The sequence below is a fragment of the Etheostoma spectabile genome, chromosome 4, assembly GCF_008692095.1.
Source record: "Etheostoma spectabile isolate EspeVRDwgs_2016 chromosome 4, UIUC_Espe_1.0, whole genome shotgun sequence".
Taxonomy (NCBI): Eukaryota; Metazoa; Chordata; class Actinopteri; order Perciformes; family Percidae; genus Etheostoma; species Etheostoma spectabile.
In genome coordinates, this window is record NC_045736.1 from 18,402,224 (window position 1) to 18,423,055 (window position 20,832).

Here is a 20,832-nt window from a genome sequence, read left to right on the forward strand (position 1 = left end):
ATATATATATATATATATATGTATATATATATATTGTATATATATGTGTGTGTATATAGTGTATATATAGTGTAAACATCGATGCATCATAAACACGCATAAGCACTAAAAATGACTTCGCTTAACTTGATGACATTTTGTAGCATTACTGCTTCATGATAATCCTGCAGGATATTATTAGTATTGTAGCTACTATGGTAGGCCTAGGCTATGCATTGTATATCTTCATTGTCAATAGCAGACACCGTCTCCTGTGCACTGGTTCGCTGCCTGCACGTTCCCCGCGCCGTGCTACACACAGCCTTGTTTCCATACACTTCAGCATGGTGGTACACGAGATCGGACACGCGCCGCCCCCCCCCCCCCGCTCTGACGTCCACCGCCGTCCGCCCACTGGCTCCTTATCAGTAGAAAGAGGGCCGTCCCTCCGCCGAGGATACAGCACCGTTTAACACGTGAGCCTCATGTGACAGAGGTAGGTCAGGCGAAGCGGAGAGTCAGAGGGTTTATTTAACTCGTCGCTCTGTCCTTCCCCACTTTTCCATCGCGCCACCAACAGGGTTGCCTTCTTTCTGCGGCACGATCGCGGCGTGGAAATCGCATGGACTAACTTGAAAACATTTTCACACGCAAAATAACCGTTACATTCGTACGACAAGTATTAAATATAATGAGAAATTAATACTTACCATTAACGTTTTTTGGGGGAAATATTTTAGTGCATTTCACTAACTGCTACTTTTGCCAACTTGTTTCATCACGAGTAAATAGATGCGTTTTTATTTGTGACTGCATTGGAAAAGTACCTCGACTTTACTGCGTACTTGGAGAAAAAAAAGACAATGGAGCGAATTCCAAGCGCGCAACCGCCTCCTCTGTCCAAACACCAGGCTGATCTGCCAGACGTGCAGGGGTAAGGGAGACCTTTATACTTTGACAATATGCTTTCCGCAAACTTCTGTAGCCTGCCTAAATCATACTTCACCAAACCATTACCTCATCCCTCACTGTTGTTCTCTCTTGGTGTTTCTTTAGGATGGATTTCTCGATGTATGTTTATAAACCCAGACGAGGAATGAAGAGAGGAGAGGAGAGCAAGGTTATTATTTTGCTTGTTGCCACCATGTCAAGCTTTAACCACAAATATGTTATTAAAGGGTGTGAAGTACAAGGGAGGAACTAGGCTGGCAGTTGCCCAGTAGTCCCATAAATGGTTGTGCTAATTTCTGCTATGACATAACTCCTGGAGTCCTCCCTATCAGACTGCCTCTTATCATAAACAACTATGGCTGTGTGCTTTCAGATCAGCTGAATTTAACCAACAATGTCGTTTATTCTTGCAGGACACCTACAAACTGCCCCACAGACTTATTGAGAAGAAAAGGCGTGACCGGATAAACGAGTGCATCGCTCAGTTGAAAGATTTATTACCAGAGCACCTGAAACTCACTGTAAGTTCATGCTGTGGCTGGGAGGGATGATGGGGTTAACTGTAGTGACATGCACCACCGAGTGGTTGTTCAGTGGTATTGCATTCTCTGTGCTGAGTGCGTCAGCAGTGAATGGAAGCTCACACTAAAGAGGATATGTCTTCTGTTATGTATCATTGTTTAAACTGGGGATTTAATTATTATTATATATATATATATATTATATATATATATGTAAAAGTAATTAATTAGTAATTATAAAAGTAATTGCAATATAATTAATATTGAGTCAATAAATAATGAGTATGATATATTGAATATTTCCTATTTCTTAACTATTTTTGCCTTTATGGTTGCTGCTGTAGTGTTTTGATGACCAGGAAGCCGAGATCATGTGTACTTGAGCAATAAAGCGTAGTCTCCATGTGTTATATAAGAGGTGAGGATGTGCTGACTGTGTGTGTTCCTTGCAGACTCTGGGCCATCTGGAGAAGGCTGTGGTTTTAGAGCTTACGCTCAAGCACGTGAAAGCCCTCACCTCTCATCTGGAGCAACAGCAGCAGAAGATCCTCGCTCTACAGAATGGCATGCAAATTGGTGAGCTGCAGATCACTCAAACACACGCACGCATGCACACAAACACACACATACACACACACACACACACACACACACACACAAACAAATATGCTCATGCTGCAGGATGGTTTTATCGGACAGAATGCAAATGACCAAGGTGTATACGCAATGCCAGGATTATGCAGATTAGAACTACAGGCAAAGAAGTGACTTCTATACCTATATTTGTTGGAAAAGAGACATCTGTGTCAAACTGCAGAATTTCTGACGGTGTGGTTTCTTGTTGTCTTTACAGAGCAGTCTTCTGTCAACCAGGAGAAGTCAGAGGAGCTGTTTTGCTCTGGTTTCCACATGTGTGCCAAAGAGATGCTTCAGTTTCTGGGCAATCACGAGACTGATGGAGACTTCACACCATCCCATGTGATCAATCACCTTCACAAGTTAGCTGCAGAGGTGCTGCACAGTCCAGTCCGACCCCACACTCCTCTCAGCCCTCAACCTGAGGAAATCCCTGCCTACCACCAGCACCAACCTCACAAGGAGATGCCTGCCAGCTTACCCCCGAAACCCAGGGAGGGCTATGGGAGGAACTGTGTGCCTGTCATCCAGCGGGCATACGCTCCACTAAGCAGTGAGCAGAGTGGTAGTGATACGGATACAGACAGCGGCTATGGTGGAGAGCTGGAGAAGACCGATCCTGGGGCGCCACAGGGGTGTCCAGATTACTACGGTCAGGAGAGCCATTTGAAGCGAGCGCTGGGTGAGAAGCAGAGCTCCAACATCAAGCAGGAGGATGACGAGCCATGCTACAAACGACCCCGGGGAGAGTCCTCTGAGGATGAGCTGCTCTCAGGTGGAGAATCATCAACATCATCGTCCTCTAGCGGTTATGGCAACTACATGAGCATATCCCCCAACCATCCAACTCCTCCACATCCCCTCTGCATGCCCTTCTACCTAATTCCACCTTCGGCTGCAGCCTACCTGCCAATGCTTGAGAAATGCTGGTACCCCGGGTCCGTACCCATGATTTACTCTGGCTTGGGAGTCTCTGCAACCACCATGTCCAACGAAATGCCATCTCCACCTCAGCTAGTGTTGTCTCCCAGGGGTGGCTCACCAGCCCCAGCCATATCTCAGACACCCATGGACTCCCCTGCCCTCCTTCAGGCACTAAAGCAGGTACCACCCCTCAACCTGGAAACCAAAGACTGAGAGATAAGAGAACAGGGGTGAAGAGATTATCCTGTTCTAGTACCCAGGAGTAGAGACAGTAGTAGGAATGAGAACATGACTGAGCCTTTCCATACTCCATCCTCATTCCTGTCCTCCTTTGTAGAAATAATCAAGAGGAGATGGAGGAGAGGCAACATCTGTCCACACTCGGAGGATGCAAAGCTCTGGTTGAATGTTAAATGCTGGTATTACAAATGTATCGTATAAACTGGACACCTCCTCTGCGAACACACACACACACACACATACACACACACGCACGCACACACACATACACTTGGTTGAATGTAGAGAAAGATAATTTTTAGACGCTGCTGTTAAAGTATAAACGCTGATCACACTGATGTATCTCACTTGTAGCTGTCCCAATAGAGACACGCCATCTTTGTACTTTAGAAAGTGTTGCACCAAATGTTAGCGGTAACGTAAGTTTGTTGCCTATGTCCCTTAGGTCAGGATGACTGGCACCATAAGATACGAGGGTTTCCTTAAGTGTGTACAGACAAAAGCAAGGGTACACCCAGTGCACAGATCAAGGAAAGGGCCACCACATGAACACACTGAATGAGAAGTCTTGTTTTTCATTGACAGACAGTTAAGATGGCTTTTCTGTAATTATTGTTCATAGACATCTTGTACATTTCTATTTTTGATACCTGTTCTCGCACTCTGTCTCTCCGGAAGGATAGAAGGTAGGCAGAGTGTGGACAATTGTATGTTGTGTACTCAGAAACTGTGTACATACTGTAGCACTGTGCTGGACCTGCATACTCAACATCTGTTTCTGCTCAAGTCAAACCTGGTGTTTGTTCTTGCTGTTGCCTTTTACTTGTGAAAAGTTGATACATTTCAGATGTTTATTCTCTGTACTATGTATGAATACTGGAGTCAAATGAGTGAGGAGGAGAGAAGCTGAATGTAAAAGTTTTATCCGAAGAATAGTTTTCTATAGAAAGAGGTACTTGAGATTTTATATTTTAGGACCTACATGAAAGATGTTTGATGTACATATTTTGTCTATAAATGTTGGTATACATTATATAAGTGTATTAAAGTATTTTTTTCCCGTGGAAAATCGCTTTGACTGTATGTATATGAAAGAGAATATGTGTATGTGTGTGCATGTGTGTACGTATGTGTGCCCGCGCGCGCCACGGCATTCATGTCACCAGGAACATTTATGTAATGGCACATCTGTAGCCTCGGCTCTCCTGCTGGTTAACCGTCTGTGCCCATGAATACAACAACAAGTCAATGCATGTGAGGGTAAACAGTTTCGGGTAATCCTGAGGCAATAATCAGGATCCATCTGCATCTTTTCAATAGCCTGGACAGGGAGACATTTTCTTTTTTTTCATTGCCCGTATGATTCAGTACTAAATTATTATCCCAGAGTTTCGACACTCCCAGCACTAAAAACACATAAACCGAAACAAATACTAATCACCATAACATGTATTGTGCAATCAAATTCTACTGCTTTGCACATTTAGGGCTGTGATTGTACTGACAAGGCTTACAGTATCTTGTGTGGCAGATTTCTACATTCTACGCAGGCCTGCGTATCCAATGTCAATGCTTAACATCACAAACTTCAACTAAATATTATTATTGTTTCCACTATCATTTCTGAGCTGTGTGAGTACTGTTTCATTCCATATCTAATTTGTTCATTCAAACTAAAGTCAAAGGCTATGTCATCAGTTCCTTCTAAACCTGTTCTCTTAAAGTGCTTTTTCAGTCATTTGTTTCAGTAGTAGTTCCATGGTTTATTGCTGTCATAAGATATCATTTTCAAGCTGATTTTAGAGCTGTAGTGAATCCACTATTTCAGCCAGTTTAACAATTTGCTATGGGCCTAGTGAAATAATGCCTTTAACACTAATGTCAGTAGTTGGGTGCTGGAAGCCTGGGTGTTAAGACACACACCATATAACCACAACATCTCGGGTTTGACCTTTGTTGCACGTCATACCTATCTCACCCTCCCTTGTTATTTCCTGTCTGTTACTATTTCTGTCATTCTGTTCAATTAAGGGAAAAAATGCCACCAAAGAAAAAACATATCATTCAGTTTACAAATTTCTATCTAAAATAGAGGATTGATGCATTTGTATTATTATTACTATTACATCAGTGTGATGTAAATGTAAAAGAAAACCTTGAAACTCCCAAATCTACAATTTGGTACAAGCCCGTCTATGGTAAAAGCTATAATTGGTTGCAAAACATGGCAATAAGTTGGGTTTTTGGCTTCTTTCTTTATATTGAGGATTCATTGCTGGCTGTAGAAATGAGTGCTACAAATTCAATATAGCCGATTAATGTATAGGAGATCACCTTTATCTATTCTTTTCTCATCTTCTCCATTAGTAATAAACACAATATTAAATGTAATAGGCTGTGTGTAGCACAAAAACTATATATATATTTCAATTTGCAAATTTATTTTAGTCATGTAATACATTTTTTTTTTCATTTTTCATTTTACTTTTTTTTTTTAAAAGGCCGAAAGACTAGATACACCAGATTTTGCTGAAGATGTACTACGTCTGGGTAACAACTGCCAATTCCTTCCTTTTTAATTCCCTGAAAAGCTTTGGTATACACATGCAGTTAAATCATTGAGCCTAGATTCCCACCTGCTGGTCATTTAAAACACCTACAATCTGCTAATGCATTATATTATTTTCTGCCCTGTCACGTTGGACTATTTGCCGCACTAGCAACACTTGAATGAACTTTTTTAACTTTTAGTTTGTTTCAACACAATATTGATTGGTGTTGCATTTATAACAGAATTGTAAAACATATGTACCAGGGTTTAGATTCCAGTCAGCCACACTAAGACCTAATTACAATTTACCACTGACATAGTATATGGTATGTTTGACACTTTACTCCTAATATGAGAATGTAAAAGTACTCATATAACTTGTTACTAATTGCTTTCAATCGTTTGAACAGATAATATCTCTAGTATTTATGTTCCCCTGTGAATTCTCCTTTAAATTTGGACATGCTATGCCTTTGAGAGCAGAGGAATACCTGACGCCTGTGGCGGCTGGGATGAGAGGACATGTTTGGATTACAACAGGCAGTGCTTCCAGCCACAATGTTTGGTCGCAAGCTAAAGACCTCCAGGTTAGGAAGGGGACCCTGAAGTGAAGGAAAGACCCTTGTAGGTGTCCTGTGTTGGGGTTTAAAAGCTGTCTGGGAAAGGAAGGATCTAGAGATACGTGATCCATGGCCTGGGTTGGCCTGAGATGTGCAATCTGACATGCTATGAGGGGGGCAGAGGGAAAAGGAAAAGCTCCGTGGGACCAGAGTTGCGCCGGTCGCACCGAGACTTAAACCCAAACGAGGCGCTTTCTTCTGAGGTTCAGTGTGTACCACCAGACGCTTTTCCCATGCCAGATTGCGACAGAACCTGCGAACACAGGAGGTATTCTGAATTCCTGTTCTCCCATGACATTCCCTCTTAGGAGATGTTGATGTCAGCTGCCTCTTTTTCTCTCCAACAGCTCGGTTTTCCTTGTCTGAGTGGCAAAAAGCAGAGACTGCACAGGATTTCTGACCTGATGGATTATGCGTCATTTCAACCTCTTCTGACGACAACTGGTCTGAAGGGCACTGGATGGTGAGAGGTGGGTTGGAAATAACAGTTTGTCTATGAAGTGGATGTCTGGATCGCCTTATGTTGGCTCCTTCCACCAGTAGGTTTACTCCCACATACTGAGGAACTTCAACTGCAGCCTTGGAGGGTGATAAAAATAATATGACAAATAAATGCATTTGGTGTAGCATAATTCCTGGAAACAAACACCTATTGCCTCTAGCATGAAGTTTAAAGATATTCTAACCTGTTTAAAGATCAGCTGGAAGCCTCCTGTGTAAGCACTAGGATCAGTCCGTCGGTCGAGCACAACCCTCAGCGTGTCCAGCTGCACAGCAGGGCAGAGGCGAGCAGTCACAGCGGTGGAGCAGGCCATAGTCGGACTGGCATTGATTTCCAGAAGCCAAGGCCTCAGATCTCTGCCCAATAGAAAGTCGGCTCCATAGAGCTCAAAGCTTGCCTTGCGGGGCTCGACCAGGTCCTGGGCTGTCTGTAGGGCGCAAACCACCGCTTGCTGCATGCCCGGAATCACCACTGACTCCCACTCTGCCCCATGGCCCTGCCGCTGCAGAAAAGCCCTAAACTGAGAGCAGGACCACATATTGTCGTCAGGCACTCCTGGTTGACGCTCACAGGATGGCTGAAAGTGTTTTTGGATGGAGTTGTTGCACAGGTGGACTGAGCTACGGAAAATAACCAAGTAGGTTAGGCCAGGAAGGTTTGCGTAAGTAAAATGTGCTTTGAATGAAATCTGGTCCTACTTGCATTGTTAAATTACCCTTTTTCTCCATTGGTTTGGCTCATTTCTTGAAACAGAAATGACATTCTCAAAACAACATGGACAAACCTCCAAACCACTTGGCAATTGTTCACAACATAATATAATTTCTCATTCATTTTGTCAAATTTCAAATGTCTTAGTACATATCTCAATGTCATAGTACATCTTTGTTCATAGTACGGGACAATGTGAATTTCCACTGTGGCCCCCTCATCAGGGCCTGGTTCACCACTCATCCAAGGATGGTTATGGTGTTCCTACCACCTTACTCTCCTTTCCTTAATCCTATTGAGGAGTATTTCTCCGCTTGGAGGTGGAGAGTGTATGAGCATTGGGCTCAAGACCAGAGGTCCCTGCTGCATGTGAGGATTTTACAGGAGATCAGTGTAGGGGATGGTTGCGACATGCAGGCCGTTTCTTCCCTCATTGCATCGCAAGGGAGAATATACACTGTGATGTGAACAAGAATCTTTGCCAGACAGACAGCTGTGTGGATGGCCAGGAGGGTGAGGACGGTGGCCAGGAGAGGGAGGGTAAGGACAGCGACCAATGAAGAACTGTTAGTTGTGAAACTCCAGCTTTATTTACAGCACTGCAGGCTACAGATAATTTTCCTTGTTTTTTGTTTGTGTGTTTATGTTACAGTATATTACGCTGTGTACATTTTCTTTTTACTGTGATGTATGGAAGTTATTTCATGTGTGTGAATAAAAATGGTTACAATTTCCTTGGCAGTGAACATAAGGGATATTTCAATGGTCCTCTGCCATAGTGACAAAACATCTAAACATTTTGACTTGTAGTGCTTACACAATGCCAAAGGGACGAAGCATTTTGGTGGCAATGACTTTTTAAATGAGAAAGAAATTTAGTTTTGACACATGAGTGAACTGTTTTGGGAGAGATATGAGCTTTTGCAGGTGAACCATGGTGTTGTGCTGAACCATCCAGGTTATTTTGGCAAAAGCACCAAGAGTGCTGAGAACATCTGGTCTGTTTCAAGAAATGAGCCAAAGCAATTGAAAAGGATCTTTGCCATTTTCGTGGCACTGACTCTTTATATGGGAAAGGAATTTAGTTTTGAAACATGAGTGAACAGTTTTGGGAGAGAAATTAGCTTTTACAGGTGAGTTATAGTGTTGTGCTGAACTGTAAGACTGTTTTGCCAAATGATCTTAGAGTTTTGAGAATGTAATTTCTGTTTCAAGAAATTAGCCAAACCAATGAAGAAAAACTGTAATACCTCCACAAAGCACTCTAGATACAAAAAACAGTAGGTCAAGTTCAAATCTTATAGTTAATATATTACATTTTTATCTCTCACTTGTCTGACCTGTCCAGAGTTTTTGTCGAGTAGGGCTGGGTAGAGAACCGCAGGTAGCACTCTCTGTAGAACCAGACAGTCAGAGGGTTCCAGTCGGTGACGAGGAACCACTGGCGGATGTCAAACTTGGTGCCATGGACCAACAGAGGACGTTCCAGGTATTTCTGAACCACCCACTTACTCTCCTTAGGCAGGGCTCGGTCATTATCCACAAGTGCCAAAATCTCATCCAGGCGATTCATACAAATAATACCTGGATGGTTGAGGAGACATGGAGAAGAAAATGAGAATCAAAACGGACTTAAACAAATCAAAACTGTATTAAACTAAGAGGGCATAGTGTTTCTGATGACCTTCTGAAAAAATAGTAGGCTAACATTCCTTTATCATACTGACGGTGAGGGGAATTGTGGGCATCATCATTTTGTTTTTTCTAATAAACGTAGTAAAAGGAAGCAATAGTAACATTTGCATGTCCCAGTTCTTGTTGCAGTCATAATATTCACAAGATAAATGAACACAGTATGGTTTATTTCAGTGTTGAGCATAAGGGAAGTCAAAGATTAATATATAAGATCACCATGTAACTATTTTTGTTACATGTCATTTATTTTTAAACTTACCTCGTCCTCTTGACTTAGCACCTGGTTTGATGATCCAGATGTTATTTAGTCCATCTGTATCCAGCTGAGGGCAAACCTCCTGCAGTCTGATCAACATGGCCTGGCAGCGCTCCACAAACACACTGCTGCCCCTGATTAATGCACCTTCACTACACACAAACATTAGACTCACAGATTGAGTTTATAAATGTGCAGATTTACTAAATATTTTTGTTATGCTGTACTTCATGTTCTTGCATACTGTACAGTGATTATGTAAGTAGGCATACAGTATATTTACAGCAGAAAACATGACCAATAATAATACCAATGCATATTAAAACCCTTCATTTTTTAGTGTTGTGTTAATGGACATTATTGTCCATTGCACACACAAGGGAATTTAGATTTAGATTTTAAATAGACAGTAGTGTTCTGAGTGTTCTGAGGTTGTAGCTCAATGAGGTCTGTTTGCAGACGTCTTTATCATTTTTTTGTATACCAACTGTCAAAATAGTGCACTATAAACATTAGCATGCAGTTTGTTTTATGTTTGTATACATGGTGACACAGTGCTGTCTACTTTAATGCAAACCCTAAATGTAACTGTCGTACACATAAGTACTGTATGTTCTGAACCTTATCTAAAAATAACAAATGTGTATATGTTTTTCTTTAAGATACATTTTAGGATGATTTTTAAATTTTTAAATTTTATAATTTGATAAACTAACTTGAGCTGTCAGTTCTGCAAATACATTTTGTGTGACCTAAAAAAGAATCATTCTAGCAAACCCAAGAAGCTCCCAGAAAACATACTCACTGCACAACCATGTAGTAGTCTTGCAAAAACTCTGCCCACTGCTGTTCCTCCACCGAGGACGGTGTTTCTACAGTTACATCAATGTCACCGTGGTCTAAAATACTGAGAAACTCTTGACACATGTGCAAAGCCATGTCGATCATTCCTGGACCAACAAAATGATGCTCCACGTTATTCAACTCTGTAGAGACAAACAATATTGACATCATATAATCATGGGCATCAATTACCATCAGAGACACTGTTTTTTGCTTTTTGTTTCCCACCCTCTGCTCCGTCTCTCCTCTTGCTTGTCTTGACCACATGCTGTAGCAGGCCTGTGCATGCTGTCCTCTTGAAATCATCTTTATTGTGATAGAAAACCGGGAGATAAGAACATAAGAGCACAAGAAAGAGAAAAAGGGCATGGAGTTTTGTTAAAGTTGATATTGTAGCACTAATAAAACTAAGACTGCTGGTGTGATTAGTCCACTTGTAACTTTGTGCATTTATTTTCCCATGTTCCATTAACACCTGGACAAATCTTTGCATCTTTGATAGAGCAACAATTTTGAATATGTGTTAATAATGCCATACAGCAGACAGACCTATGAATGCATGCTTTCCATCCTCTGCTCCAAGTATGTAGCATCTTGGGAAGAAGGTGTCAGGATCTCCTGTATCAAACCACTGAAGGTTACGCAGGTTCACACAGAGCCCAACCTGAAAGAAATAGACATATACACATACAAAAGAGATAGAGTACTAGTTGACTTTTGGCCAAAGTTAAAACTTGTATTTTGATTTTTTTTGTATAAGAGACAAAACCTTGGTAGTAAACGACCCGGAATTTGCATAGTGATTGGTCATTTGGTCATTCCGTAAGAAGCGACAGTCTATGTAATCCCGACGTGTTGTCCAATGGAAATATGTTGTTTCATTTCGAACCAGGCGAGACTAGAAGGATTCGAAAAAATTAAGTTAGTGAGCTGACTGAGCAAGAACGCAAAGCATGAGGAAAAAAAGAGACATGGAAATAAAGGAATGCAAGAACAACAATAATAGCACATCCAATTGCTTTCAGGCTGTGCAAGATGCCAGTATCTAGTTGGTTCACTTTTATGTTATCTTACCATAAGGTCATACATGTCATCAAGGTTCTCCTCTTTCTCACTTTCATCCACTCTCTCTGTAAAAAGATAAGTGAGGACTGAGTGTGTAGGGGTCTGTGTTATAGGTTGGTGTCTGTAATGTAGTGCACAATGTATCATTTACCATGTGTAGGGGTATCCATGTATCCATCTAAACTAGTGCTCCAATTACATATACCCTAACCCCTCCTGCACTTTCAGCTTTGACAGGTAAGAGAGAATATTACTGATCTCTCTTTTAGACCAAACTAAACTGACAGACAAAAAAGACTGATTGATAATACTTTATGTGTATTACTGTGTGCAGGGTCTTATAATACACATCCATTATTTTCCCAGTATCTCAGTTGCTTATATACAGCAGAGACCATTGAGATTTTTGTGTGTTATTGGCATGAACACTGCATCTTGTTTCTAATGATAAATGTCTCATTTCGTAGCTTTTAGGACTTCATAGCCTTACCAGTAGCATCAGCACCAACATCACCATCCTCCTCATTACCATGGCAATGAGGGGCTCTCTGGACAGGATGGGGTAAACGACGTTCCACCCACCCTCTGGCCCATAAGGCAGCACGAATCACAGGGTAGGGTCCCTGCACTGAAAACACTTTCCTCAGCTGACATTGAGTGAAAGAGATATAGAATATGAGGAAAAGAAAGAGTCAGATAGGACACATAGCACATAAGAGGATAGTGGGTTAAAATGCAAAGGTGTTTCAGTGACATCTGGCTTGGACCTATAATCACCTTCACTGCTTTCTCCACCAGCGTTTTAGCTGTTTTTAGCCTGTCTGGCTTGATTGCTGGCAGGCTTGGCACACTGCGACGTAACCTCCCCTCCACTGGAGCTACTGTGGATTGTAACACTGAGACAAACTGCTTGGTCAAATTTCAGTAGAAAGTAGCTGTGAACATATATATATATATGAGCCGATTTCTATTTAGTTACCTGGTAGTTGCTGCATGTTATATTTTAAAGTTCTCTCTTTAGTTGATCAATGTACAGTGCTCAGTTCTGTGGGAGCAGAAAAATGTTCAACAGCATTATTTCAACATCATATTGCTTGCTTATAACTCCTTGTGTGATCAATCCATTGAAACAGCTGTGGGAAACAATAGTAGTCTAAGTATCAGAATTGCCAGATGTATAGATCTGGGATGAAGCTGGGATAAATTCTGATCCACTGTGTCTCTAACAGCTATTTACACCCGGCCCTACCCCCTGGTTATTTGTAGAGAATCAGGGAGCTCATTGTGGTGGATGAATGGATCAAACACAGGACTTTCACTTAGGAGACTGGGGTTTGTAACCCATGAGAAAACTGCTTTTACATTAAGCTGACTTGTTATTTTCGGAGTTTGCGACTTTTTTATTGTCATTGGCCATTGGTGTGGCACCTTGTTGTAACAACTTAAAGTTAACGTTAAAAGTGGTTACTGTTGTAAATCCAAGCAAAAATACTAGGTTAGTTTTAGGAAAAGATCATGGTTTCGGTTAAAATAAGTATGTTTGTTATGTAAGTTAAGTAATCAATAAATTAATCACTAGGTCAATAAACTGACCAATGGTTTTAGACCTGGCTTGAACTCTGACATACTGAGTGAAAGTCCTGTGATTACACACTTCACCATTCACCCAACCACCAACTAATCCTACGTACATACATACTTATAATATACATACATACTTATAACGTACATACATACGTCATGCATTCTTGTGCAAGTGAATTATACGTACTAGGAAATGAAGTATGCATGTATGTGGAAGTGGTATGTATCAATGTGTACTATGTGCAAGTGAAGTATTGAGTTTTGGCCTAGGCAGTTTCTCATAGACAGACAGACAGAAGACAGACAGACAGACAGACAGACAGACAGACAGACAGACAGACAGATAGATAGATAGATAGATAGATAGATAGATAGATAGAATCCATAAATGTATTCTTCCTATTTCCACAGAAATATTATCGCTGTCCAACCAACAACATGTAGTAAACTCCTCTGCAGTTGAGTAGTAAACTAGGGCCTGCACGATGTGAGGAAAATATTCAACGTTGTTGAATATATAGCGATAATGATATTACTTGCGATTAATAAACATATATTAAAGTGTACTCAGTTCTGCATTTCTGCTTCTTTCAGTATTCTGCTAAAATAAAACGAATTGCGTGTTGAATTTAAAACAAATGAAAGGAAATAATTTCCAACATTGTATTATTGAACAATTTGAACATTGAATTGAATATAAAGGCTCCACTAGAAAAAGGGCAGTAACATTTTAAAGTGCTGTTTTTGCTGATATTTTCCGTCACCTAACACAAAATAATCCTTGAGTGTTTTTCACCATATGTCGCAGCCTTTCGCAATAAGATATATTGTGCAGCCCTAGAATAAACAGATAAACATTATATGAACTGCATGGCACCTACCTTGACTTGTATACTGAAGGATGTAAACTGGGTCAAGCATGCATCTAAATCTGGACAGAGCTGACTGGCTGTCTCTTCTTCTTGCTGACATACCCATGCGCAAAAAGACACGCACACACACGTACGCATGCACGCACGCACGCACGCATGCACGCACGCACACACACACACACACACACACACACACACACACACACAGGGGCAGACATGTAGTTATAGTTATAGGCATGCACAAAAATAAAAGCAAGTAGGAAACACTTTTACATTAAATTATATATCAACTATGAACGACCGTGGATTTACGAAGCTCTGTTGCGAGACATAACCAACTGTTTCTAAAATACTCCTCAAACAAAAAGAGGACATATTTTAGTTTGAACATTAAAATACGAACGTAATGTTGTCACCTCCTGAGACTCGCTCAGTCCTGCTTCCTTCATGCTCCCACAGACCGTTCCCATAACAACCGTGCATGCTCCCACATAATGTTTACAGTTGCCACAACAACCGTACCAAGGACAGTAGAAATGGGACGCCGAGCAGAGCGATGAAAATCTACCACCTCTAGCCATACGTTGAATAGAATGGATCACTGTGTCTGACGCTATCAGTTTAACAATGTACACAGCAAATTTCTGGTGTTGAATAATATGGAGTTAGACAAAAAAAGTGTTTAGTGTTAGATTTTTGAGTTTATTCCCTAAATTTGACTATAGGTTGTGTAAAGGGATACTCTTTGATGGAGTTATATTTCGGAGTTCATTTGTTGGGTGTTAAGGAGCGTGATTCAACTACGGTACTGGTGTTGATTCATAACACTAACGTCACAGCTCTGAAGCTGCCGCGCCGGACAGTCTTCACTTGGATTTCGTTGTGATACAGGTAAGGTAAATGTACCATTTTACTTCTCAAACTATATTATGTTAGGCTGTAAATAACTCTCTTGTAAATGTACTGTCTTAATATACCGCCTTTCTTTAGTTTTAACGACTAACTTTTCAGTCAGTTTAACAAATGAGTATGTTGCACGTAAAAACTTGCTAGCTAACTAGCTGTGAGTATCCCAAACTTGTCGAACGTGCTGAATATAACTTCATGGTTTGTCGCATTTTACTCGTAACTTAGCTAGCTCCTGCATGAAATTAACGCCAACATTATTCTAATCATTACTACGGTTTCTATGTGTTTCGCTAGCTAGTTCTATCAATTTACAGAACCTGCATTGTTTCTTTTAGATTACTGTTACGCGGTAGACGACGCCACGTTAACGGACCTGTCCTACACTGAAGCAATGACTTGACCTAGCGTTAGCTGGCTACTCTGAAGGAATAGAACAGGTAAAGCCTCATAAATTGTCCTACAATTCTGGTTAAAACAACAGCCTCGCCAGCAACGTGTCTCCTGAGTTGGGTGCCTATTTTTTAACTATACTGTATAGCTAAATAGCGGGGACATGGCCGTCTCAGTTGGTAAACTTACAGTTTAGCTAGGTAACCAGGATTTCATATTAGGCTAACTAATACAATTGGGCTGACACAATACTTTAAGGATAAATATGATGCTATACAATTTATACCGTAAAGGCCGTTACACACCGGGGGCGTGGCAAACAATAAAAGTTAATACAAGTATTGGATGTTGGTGCAAGCTGGCACATCAGTGGCACGTTTCTAAAGAGAGAAAGAGAAAGCTGTAGGACAGTTAAAGAAATGAAGTAAAGCAACAAAGCCTTTGGGATTGTGTCACTCTTCCCCTTTTTGAAAAACCCATACTCAAAAAAGGGATATGTGAGTTTGCATAGTAGCCATACTGTAAACTAATGTTGGCAGTTACATTTTGGTTTCTTGATCTTTTGTGTATACAGCATATATACACTACATTCATCACAAACTTGTTATTGTCTGCTCTTCAACCAGAAATTATCTTTTATTTTCAGGAACATTTCTATGACATGCAGAGCAACAAAGGCTTTCTTGAGTGGCGTATAAAAACTGTGCAGCGTCAATCTAAAACCCCATCTGCATCTCGTAGCAGAGTGGAGCTGAAAGGAGGTCCCACATCAGCAAGAACGTCTAGATCCACAGATGACCAGCAAACAGGAGATGAATGTATGGAGGTCATGTCTCTTCTTCACTACATTACTGACCATGACTTAGTCCAGAAAATTTCAGTAAGTTTAGTAATGTTGTCAAAAACTTTGAACTGCTACAAAAAAGAGCATTACTGCATTACTTCTTTCTTTCTCTTAATACATTGGAATAACACATTAACATTGCTTTTGACTATAAAAGGAAAAACTAAATTTGATTTCAGCTGGATATACAGTTGACAATCCTGTCTGACATTATCACCTACATCCTATACGCTGTGTCATGTTGTTGCAGCTCTTCTTTGAAGCTCTGTGATAGTTTGAATCTGAAATATTCAAACTTTAGACACGATTCAATAGCTGCACTATTCTTTTAAGTGGAAATATTCACCATAACCAGCACGAGATAGAAGTGTGAAGAAATGCATTCTGAAGTAAATGTTGTTACCCTGTCTGCAGAGTGGGACAGCAACATGGCATCTCTTCTTGTATTGCACCATCTGCTAACTCCTCAACCAGAAGCAGCCCAAAAAGATCAGCGTTGGAGAGGCTACTGATCATATGGTTACATTTCACAAGGTTTGTCTAATCAATAGGATTCAATTTCAAATTTTTAGGTCAACACAGTATTTTTTAAACTAATGGCTTATATGAAGATGTTTTTCTTTGTGTTTCAGTCTTGCCACAACCTTGAAGAACAACTCATGACTATTAAAGGAAACCCCCAGCCGTATCTGCTGGCCACAGGGACTTTGGCACAGGTTTTCAGCTTCTACATAGTCGTGGATAGAAAACTTCTTCCATATCAGTCTTCTACATCCCTGGGCGCATTTGATGAGCTCCCACTTTGTTTTCAGTGTGCAATATGATGATGCTCTGTTGAGCTTGTACAGATTCCTGCAGACTACTCTGTACGACATCGATATAGGGACAACAGAAGAAACTCTCATGAGTCAAAGAGTTAAGAGCAAAGCTGTTAAACAAGCACTAATTTGCTAAAGCAGCAAACATGTTCAGATGTGTCCTTTGTGCTTCATCGTCTGATACAGCTTTACTTCTGTTCACCTCAAACTAATTCATGCAATGTATCAAAAAGGATGTTGTTTGCAATTTTCAAGTTATTCTGGATTTAGAGGACATCTTATTAAGATACATGATCCTACTGACAACACATATGTACCTCAACTGTGACACTCAGCTGTACAATCCTTCTCAGTGCTTAAATGATGAAACACCCTCTACTTCATTGCAATGCCTAAATGTTGAAGCAGGAGGAGTGTCAACTCACAGCAAAGTGTGCCTCCATCATAGCCAAACTTTTGGGAAGCAGTATACCCAATACTGTAGTTCTTTCAACCTCACACACTGGGTAAATTGTGGACTTGAATATCATGTTGGCTTTTGGTTTGCACAAGCACTGATGAAAACATGCCAGCTTTCATTAAATTAACCTCTTCAATTTTCACAATGGGAAAGTTGTTTTTGTTTTGGTTGAACATGAAACTTGTTTCCATGACCATTTTCATGCTTTCAAAATAAATGAAAACATCCCTAGCAAGATTTTGGTTCTAGAAAGGGATAGAATAAAGCATTTCCAATAATTTGATGCCCAAATGTCCAATTGGCATGATTCACATTTGTATGTTTTTTAGAAAGTTGTATTGTTTAAGTGAATGTTTGCTGAAAAAATATTTACACTGTCAGTAAAAGCACTTTTAGTCAAAATTTAAATTGTTACACAAGTATTCTTGTAGCATGGATTGTTAAACAGTGTATGGATTTGTCAATACAAATAAATATTTGTAGTAATGTAATAATGCGGTGTATTGTTTTTTGTTTTATGTAGTTTTTTCACCTAAAACCTTTTTATTTTATGTCAACTCTATAATTGTTAAATAAAACATACTTTAAGTGTTGAATGTTAACACTATTAAGGAGTTCACATCAAAATTGACTCAAGGTTAGAGTTTTATTTTACTCTATATGGGGTTAGTGTTTAACTCCCACAGTAGTTCAGTTTTAACTCCTGAAAAGGGTTAAAAGATCAACTCTTACAAAATAGTTACTTTAACTCTGCCCTAGAGTTTATTTGATGGTCTCACATGTACACTCAAATTGAGTTGATTTGAACTCCCAGAGAGTTTATTCCAAAGGCTCAAATTTGCTGTGTAGCTCACACGTGTAGGCGACATGCCCGAGTCCAGATCAGACCAGACGCGATCCACATTTGTGCGGACATATTGCAATCGGAACTCAGAGCTCAAAGCCATAGAGGCTAAGGACCGTTTTGTTTGTCAATGCGGCAGGGGGTCGCATACTTCCATGAATTATCGCAAACATATAGCAAACATACGGACCAATGCATCCTACTCTGCGCAGTGATTCACCTTCCCACAAGGTGGCATCCAAGGCTTTCTAGTATTTTGTGTGTTACAGGGTCAATAGTGTTGCTGTTGTTCTCTGGTTCATTTCATGTGCTTACTGATATTTTTTGCATTCATTCTTTACTTCTGAAGAATAAATCGCCATTCCATGTCTTATCCTCTCATTTACATCATCTATTGTATCAGCCCTGCAGTTATTTAGCCTACATACTTTTTCACTGCTAGAACATAAATACTGTAGCCTACAATTGTGAGGTAGCCTAGGCCTGCTTTAGGCCTACTTGCATTTCCATTTTATCATACTAACATAATATAATATAGCCTAAAATTATATACTACAACAACATACAACTAAACATGATTTAATACAAAGCTGAAGTAGGCTATATTTTGCCGCCATTTAAGTTAAATGCAGGAGGACTATTACATAGCACTTCTTCTACTTCTTTTTTTTCCACCAAAGGAAATAAATAACTTAGTTAGTCGTTGTAATGATTTTAATAGCTGCGTGGAGTTCAATAGCAAAAAGAACATTTGCTCTGCACAGTGGGTAGCCAACAGCCCAGCACATCTTACCAGCTCAAATATGAGAAGCTGCGTGTCGACTGACGTAGCTCTATAAGATCTATAATAGTCTTTGCTTTATTGTGTTGGGTAGCAGCAGTGCGTCGCAGCTCGTTATGTGCCTCTGCGCTGTGATTGGCTAAGGCTGCAGCGATGCTCTCTGCATCCGGCCCCCACAGTCAGGACAGGAGGGAGGTGAGCTGGAAGCGCGGCCGGGAAATCATCATAACACCGTGGGGGGCAAAATTATCTTTTTCACCTTTTTCCTCATCTGGAAGGGATGTCTACACTCACCATGTCTGCGGAATCAGAAGAAGCTGCAGTTACCAACTCGTGACTGCTTCTTTACGATCTAAGACAGCGCTGAGAGGCTGCCCCCCCCCCCCCCCCCCCCCCCCCCCCCAGAACTGGTGGAACTCACCTGAATACCCCGAAACACCGAGCAGGTTAACCCAAACTCCATGAGCATGCCCGGCAACGACCCCGAGAGCATGCTGAGCTACCAGGTAAAGTGCCCTTTTTAAATGTCTAATGCACGGCGCGTTGCTTTGACACTGTGGGATGGCACAGACCAGGCTGTACAGAAGCTCCAACAACTGTAGCCCTCAAATTGAAATGATCCAATAGAAATATTAACTTGCATCTGGAATGATGGACTGTGTCATTTCCAGGAACTATTTAGACTAATGACAGATATGATCACACCTGTTTTCTTTGACGCTGTTGTATTTCTCTATTTAAATGCCCTATAGCTAGCTGGCGTCAATGTTTTAAATGTTTCCGTTTTTTAACATTTTATGTTTAATCGGACTCATTAAATGCTCTCCCAAGAAGCCAAGTTGTATTAGGTTTCGTACCCTGCAGAATGATGCTGAATGCGGAGGGTGTTGTTGGTATTGTTATTCTGAGGTGCGAACACGTGCAGTAATACTGAGACTGTTATTTTTTACTGTTCCTCAAACACGCATATATGCTCTGGCTACATTGATTATGAGATTGTACCAGATTATTGATTATATTCGGATGAATTTTAAACATTGAAATGTCAACTGCTCGTCCTGACAGTCGCGTGTGTGAGGAATAACAGCAACGAGACAGTTTGCTGGGTTTTCAGATGACTCTTTGCTCACACGGCTTGTTATTTTCTCAATTACCCTCAAATGACCTTGACGCCATCCTTACACGGCACAGTGCTGAGCGTCTAATTCCATGTGCGTTGTTAGCCAATCCTGGCAGCAGGGGGAGGACAGTCTGTGGTCAAGGGATGTTTGAAGGGAAAATTGCATGATCCATAATTAATGCCTTGTTGATGTGTGATCTATTATCAGATCCTGGGTCAACTAAGAAGTAGGAAAAATGGACCATTGAACACACCACTATTTAAACTGGCATGCAGTAATGTTTGTATAGCTTCATCATAACTACTATGTATGACCACAGTTTAAAGGTCTGAATGTAGCCTACCACAACAGAGTCATGTCATCATAGTTTATAATAACATCCAGTCTGAGGGCTGGAAACAGATGGAGAAAAACCAGAAGTGAGCTGGGAAGTCTCTTTTATGATTAACTTATATGATTAAACAGCTGTCAGGAAGACCTCACCCTTCAAGCATTAGAGTTATGCCAGTTTGCAGTCACTACAGAAATCTTGTAAGTTTGTCTATTCACCATTTCTGTGACGGTCTGGTCAGTCAGCATGGACCAGGGTATTTGCCATTCTCCCCAGCTGAAACCAGTTGACACGTTAGCCAAAGTGCTGTTGAGGTGTCCCAAGTATTGTTTGTTTGTTTTGTTCATGGGGAAATTAGGTTGCAGCAGAAATCACATTACATAG

At 40.7% G+C, this 20,832-nt stretch overlaps 3 protein-coding genes and 1 long non-coding RNA gene across 8 annotated transcripts in view; 3 read left to right on the top strand and 1 right to left on the bottom strand.

Annotated features, from left to right (window-relative positions):
• The first annotated feature begins 451 nt into the window (after positions 1-451).
• On the top strand, positions 452-4,315 carry LOC116687462 (class E basic helix-loop-helix protein 40). Its single transcript, XM_032512896.1, has 5 exons — positions 452-913; positions 1,036-1,099; positions 1,344-1,451; positions 1,904-2,027; positions 2,305-4,315. The coding sequence occupies exons 1-5, from the start codon at positions 843-845 to the stop codon at positions 3,222-3,224; spliced, it is 1,287 nt and encodes a 428-aa protein (XP_032368787.1). The 5' UTR covers positions 452-842; the 3' UTR covers positions 3,225-4,315.
• Positions 3,748-14,521, bottom strand: ttll3 (tubulin tyrosine ligase-like family, member 3). 3 transcript variants are annotated; one of them, XM_032512895.1, is made up of 14 exons: positions 14,354-14,521; positions 12,474-12,539; positions 12,272-12,390; positions 11,985-12,141; positions 11,504-11,559; positions 11,199-11,327; positions 10,979-11,093; positions 10,658-10,735; positions 10,392-10,572; positions 9,590-9,738; positions 8,976-9,219; positions 7,109-7,544; positions 6,824-7,001; positions 6,359-6,675 (listed from the first exon to the last, which is right to left on the bottom strand). In XM_032512895.1, exons 2-14 carry the CDS (start codon positions 12,487-12,489, stop codon positions 6,596-6,598), a joined length of 1,938 nt encoding a protein of 645 aa, XP_032368786.1. In that variant the 5' UTR covers positions 12,490-12,539; positions 14,354-14,521; the 3' UTR covers positions 6,359-6,595. The 3 variants fall into 3 exon arrangements, with proteins under 3 accessions (XP_032368784.1, XP_032368785.1, XP_032368786.1); XM_032512893.1 differs by having other exon boundaries at positions 3,748-7,001; positions 14,354-14,520; XM_032512894.1 differs by lacking the exon at positions 14,354-14,521 and adding an exon at positions 13,960-14,042 and having other exon boundaries at positions 6,222-7,001.
• A 1,150-nt stretch (positions 14,522-15,671) lies between these two features.
• LOC116687463 (uncharacterized) lies at positions 15,672-17,290 on the top strand. Its single transcript, XR_004331549.1, has 4 exons — positions 15,672-15,746; positions 15,896-16,129; positions 16,508-16,627; positions 16,726-17,290. It is a non-coding gene; the product is annotated as an uncharacterized LOC116687463 (long non-coding RNA).
• A 1,878-nt stretch (positions 17,291-19,168) lies between these two features.
• slc4a8 (solute carrier family 4 member 8) overlaps positions 19,169-20,832 on the top strand; it is a 29,524-nt gene continuing 27,860 nt past the window's right edge. For 2 of the 3 annotated variants that reach the window (XM_032512890.1, XM_032512892.1), the window contains exon 1: positions 19,170-19,502. In XM_032512890.1, the coding sequence (XP_032368781.1) occupies positions 19,458-19,502 (45 nt within the window). In that variant the 5' untranslated portion in view covers positions 19,170-19,457. Of the gene's footprint in view, positions 19,503-20,832 lie in introns of all 3 variants that reach the window. The other variant, XM_032512891.1, reaches the window with a different exon arrangement.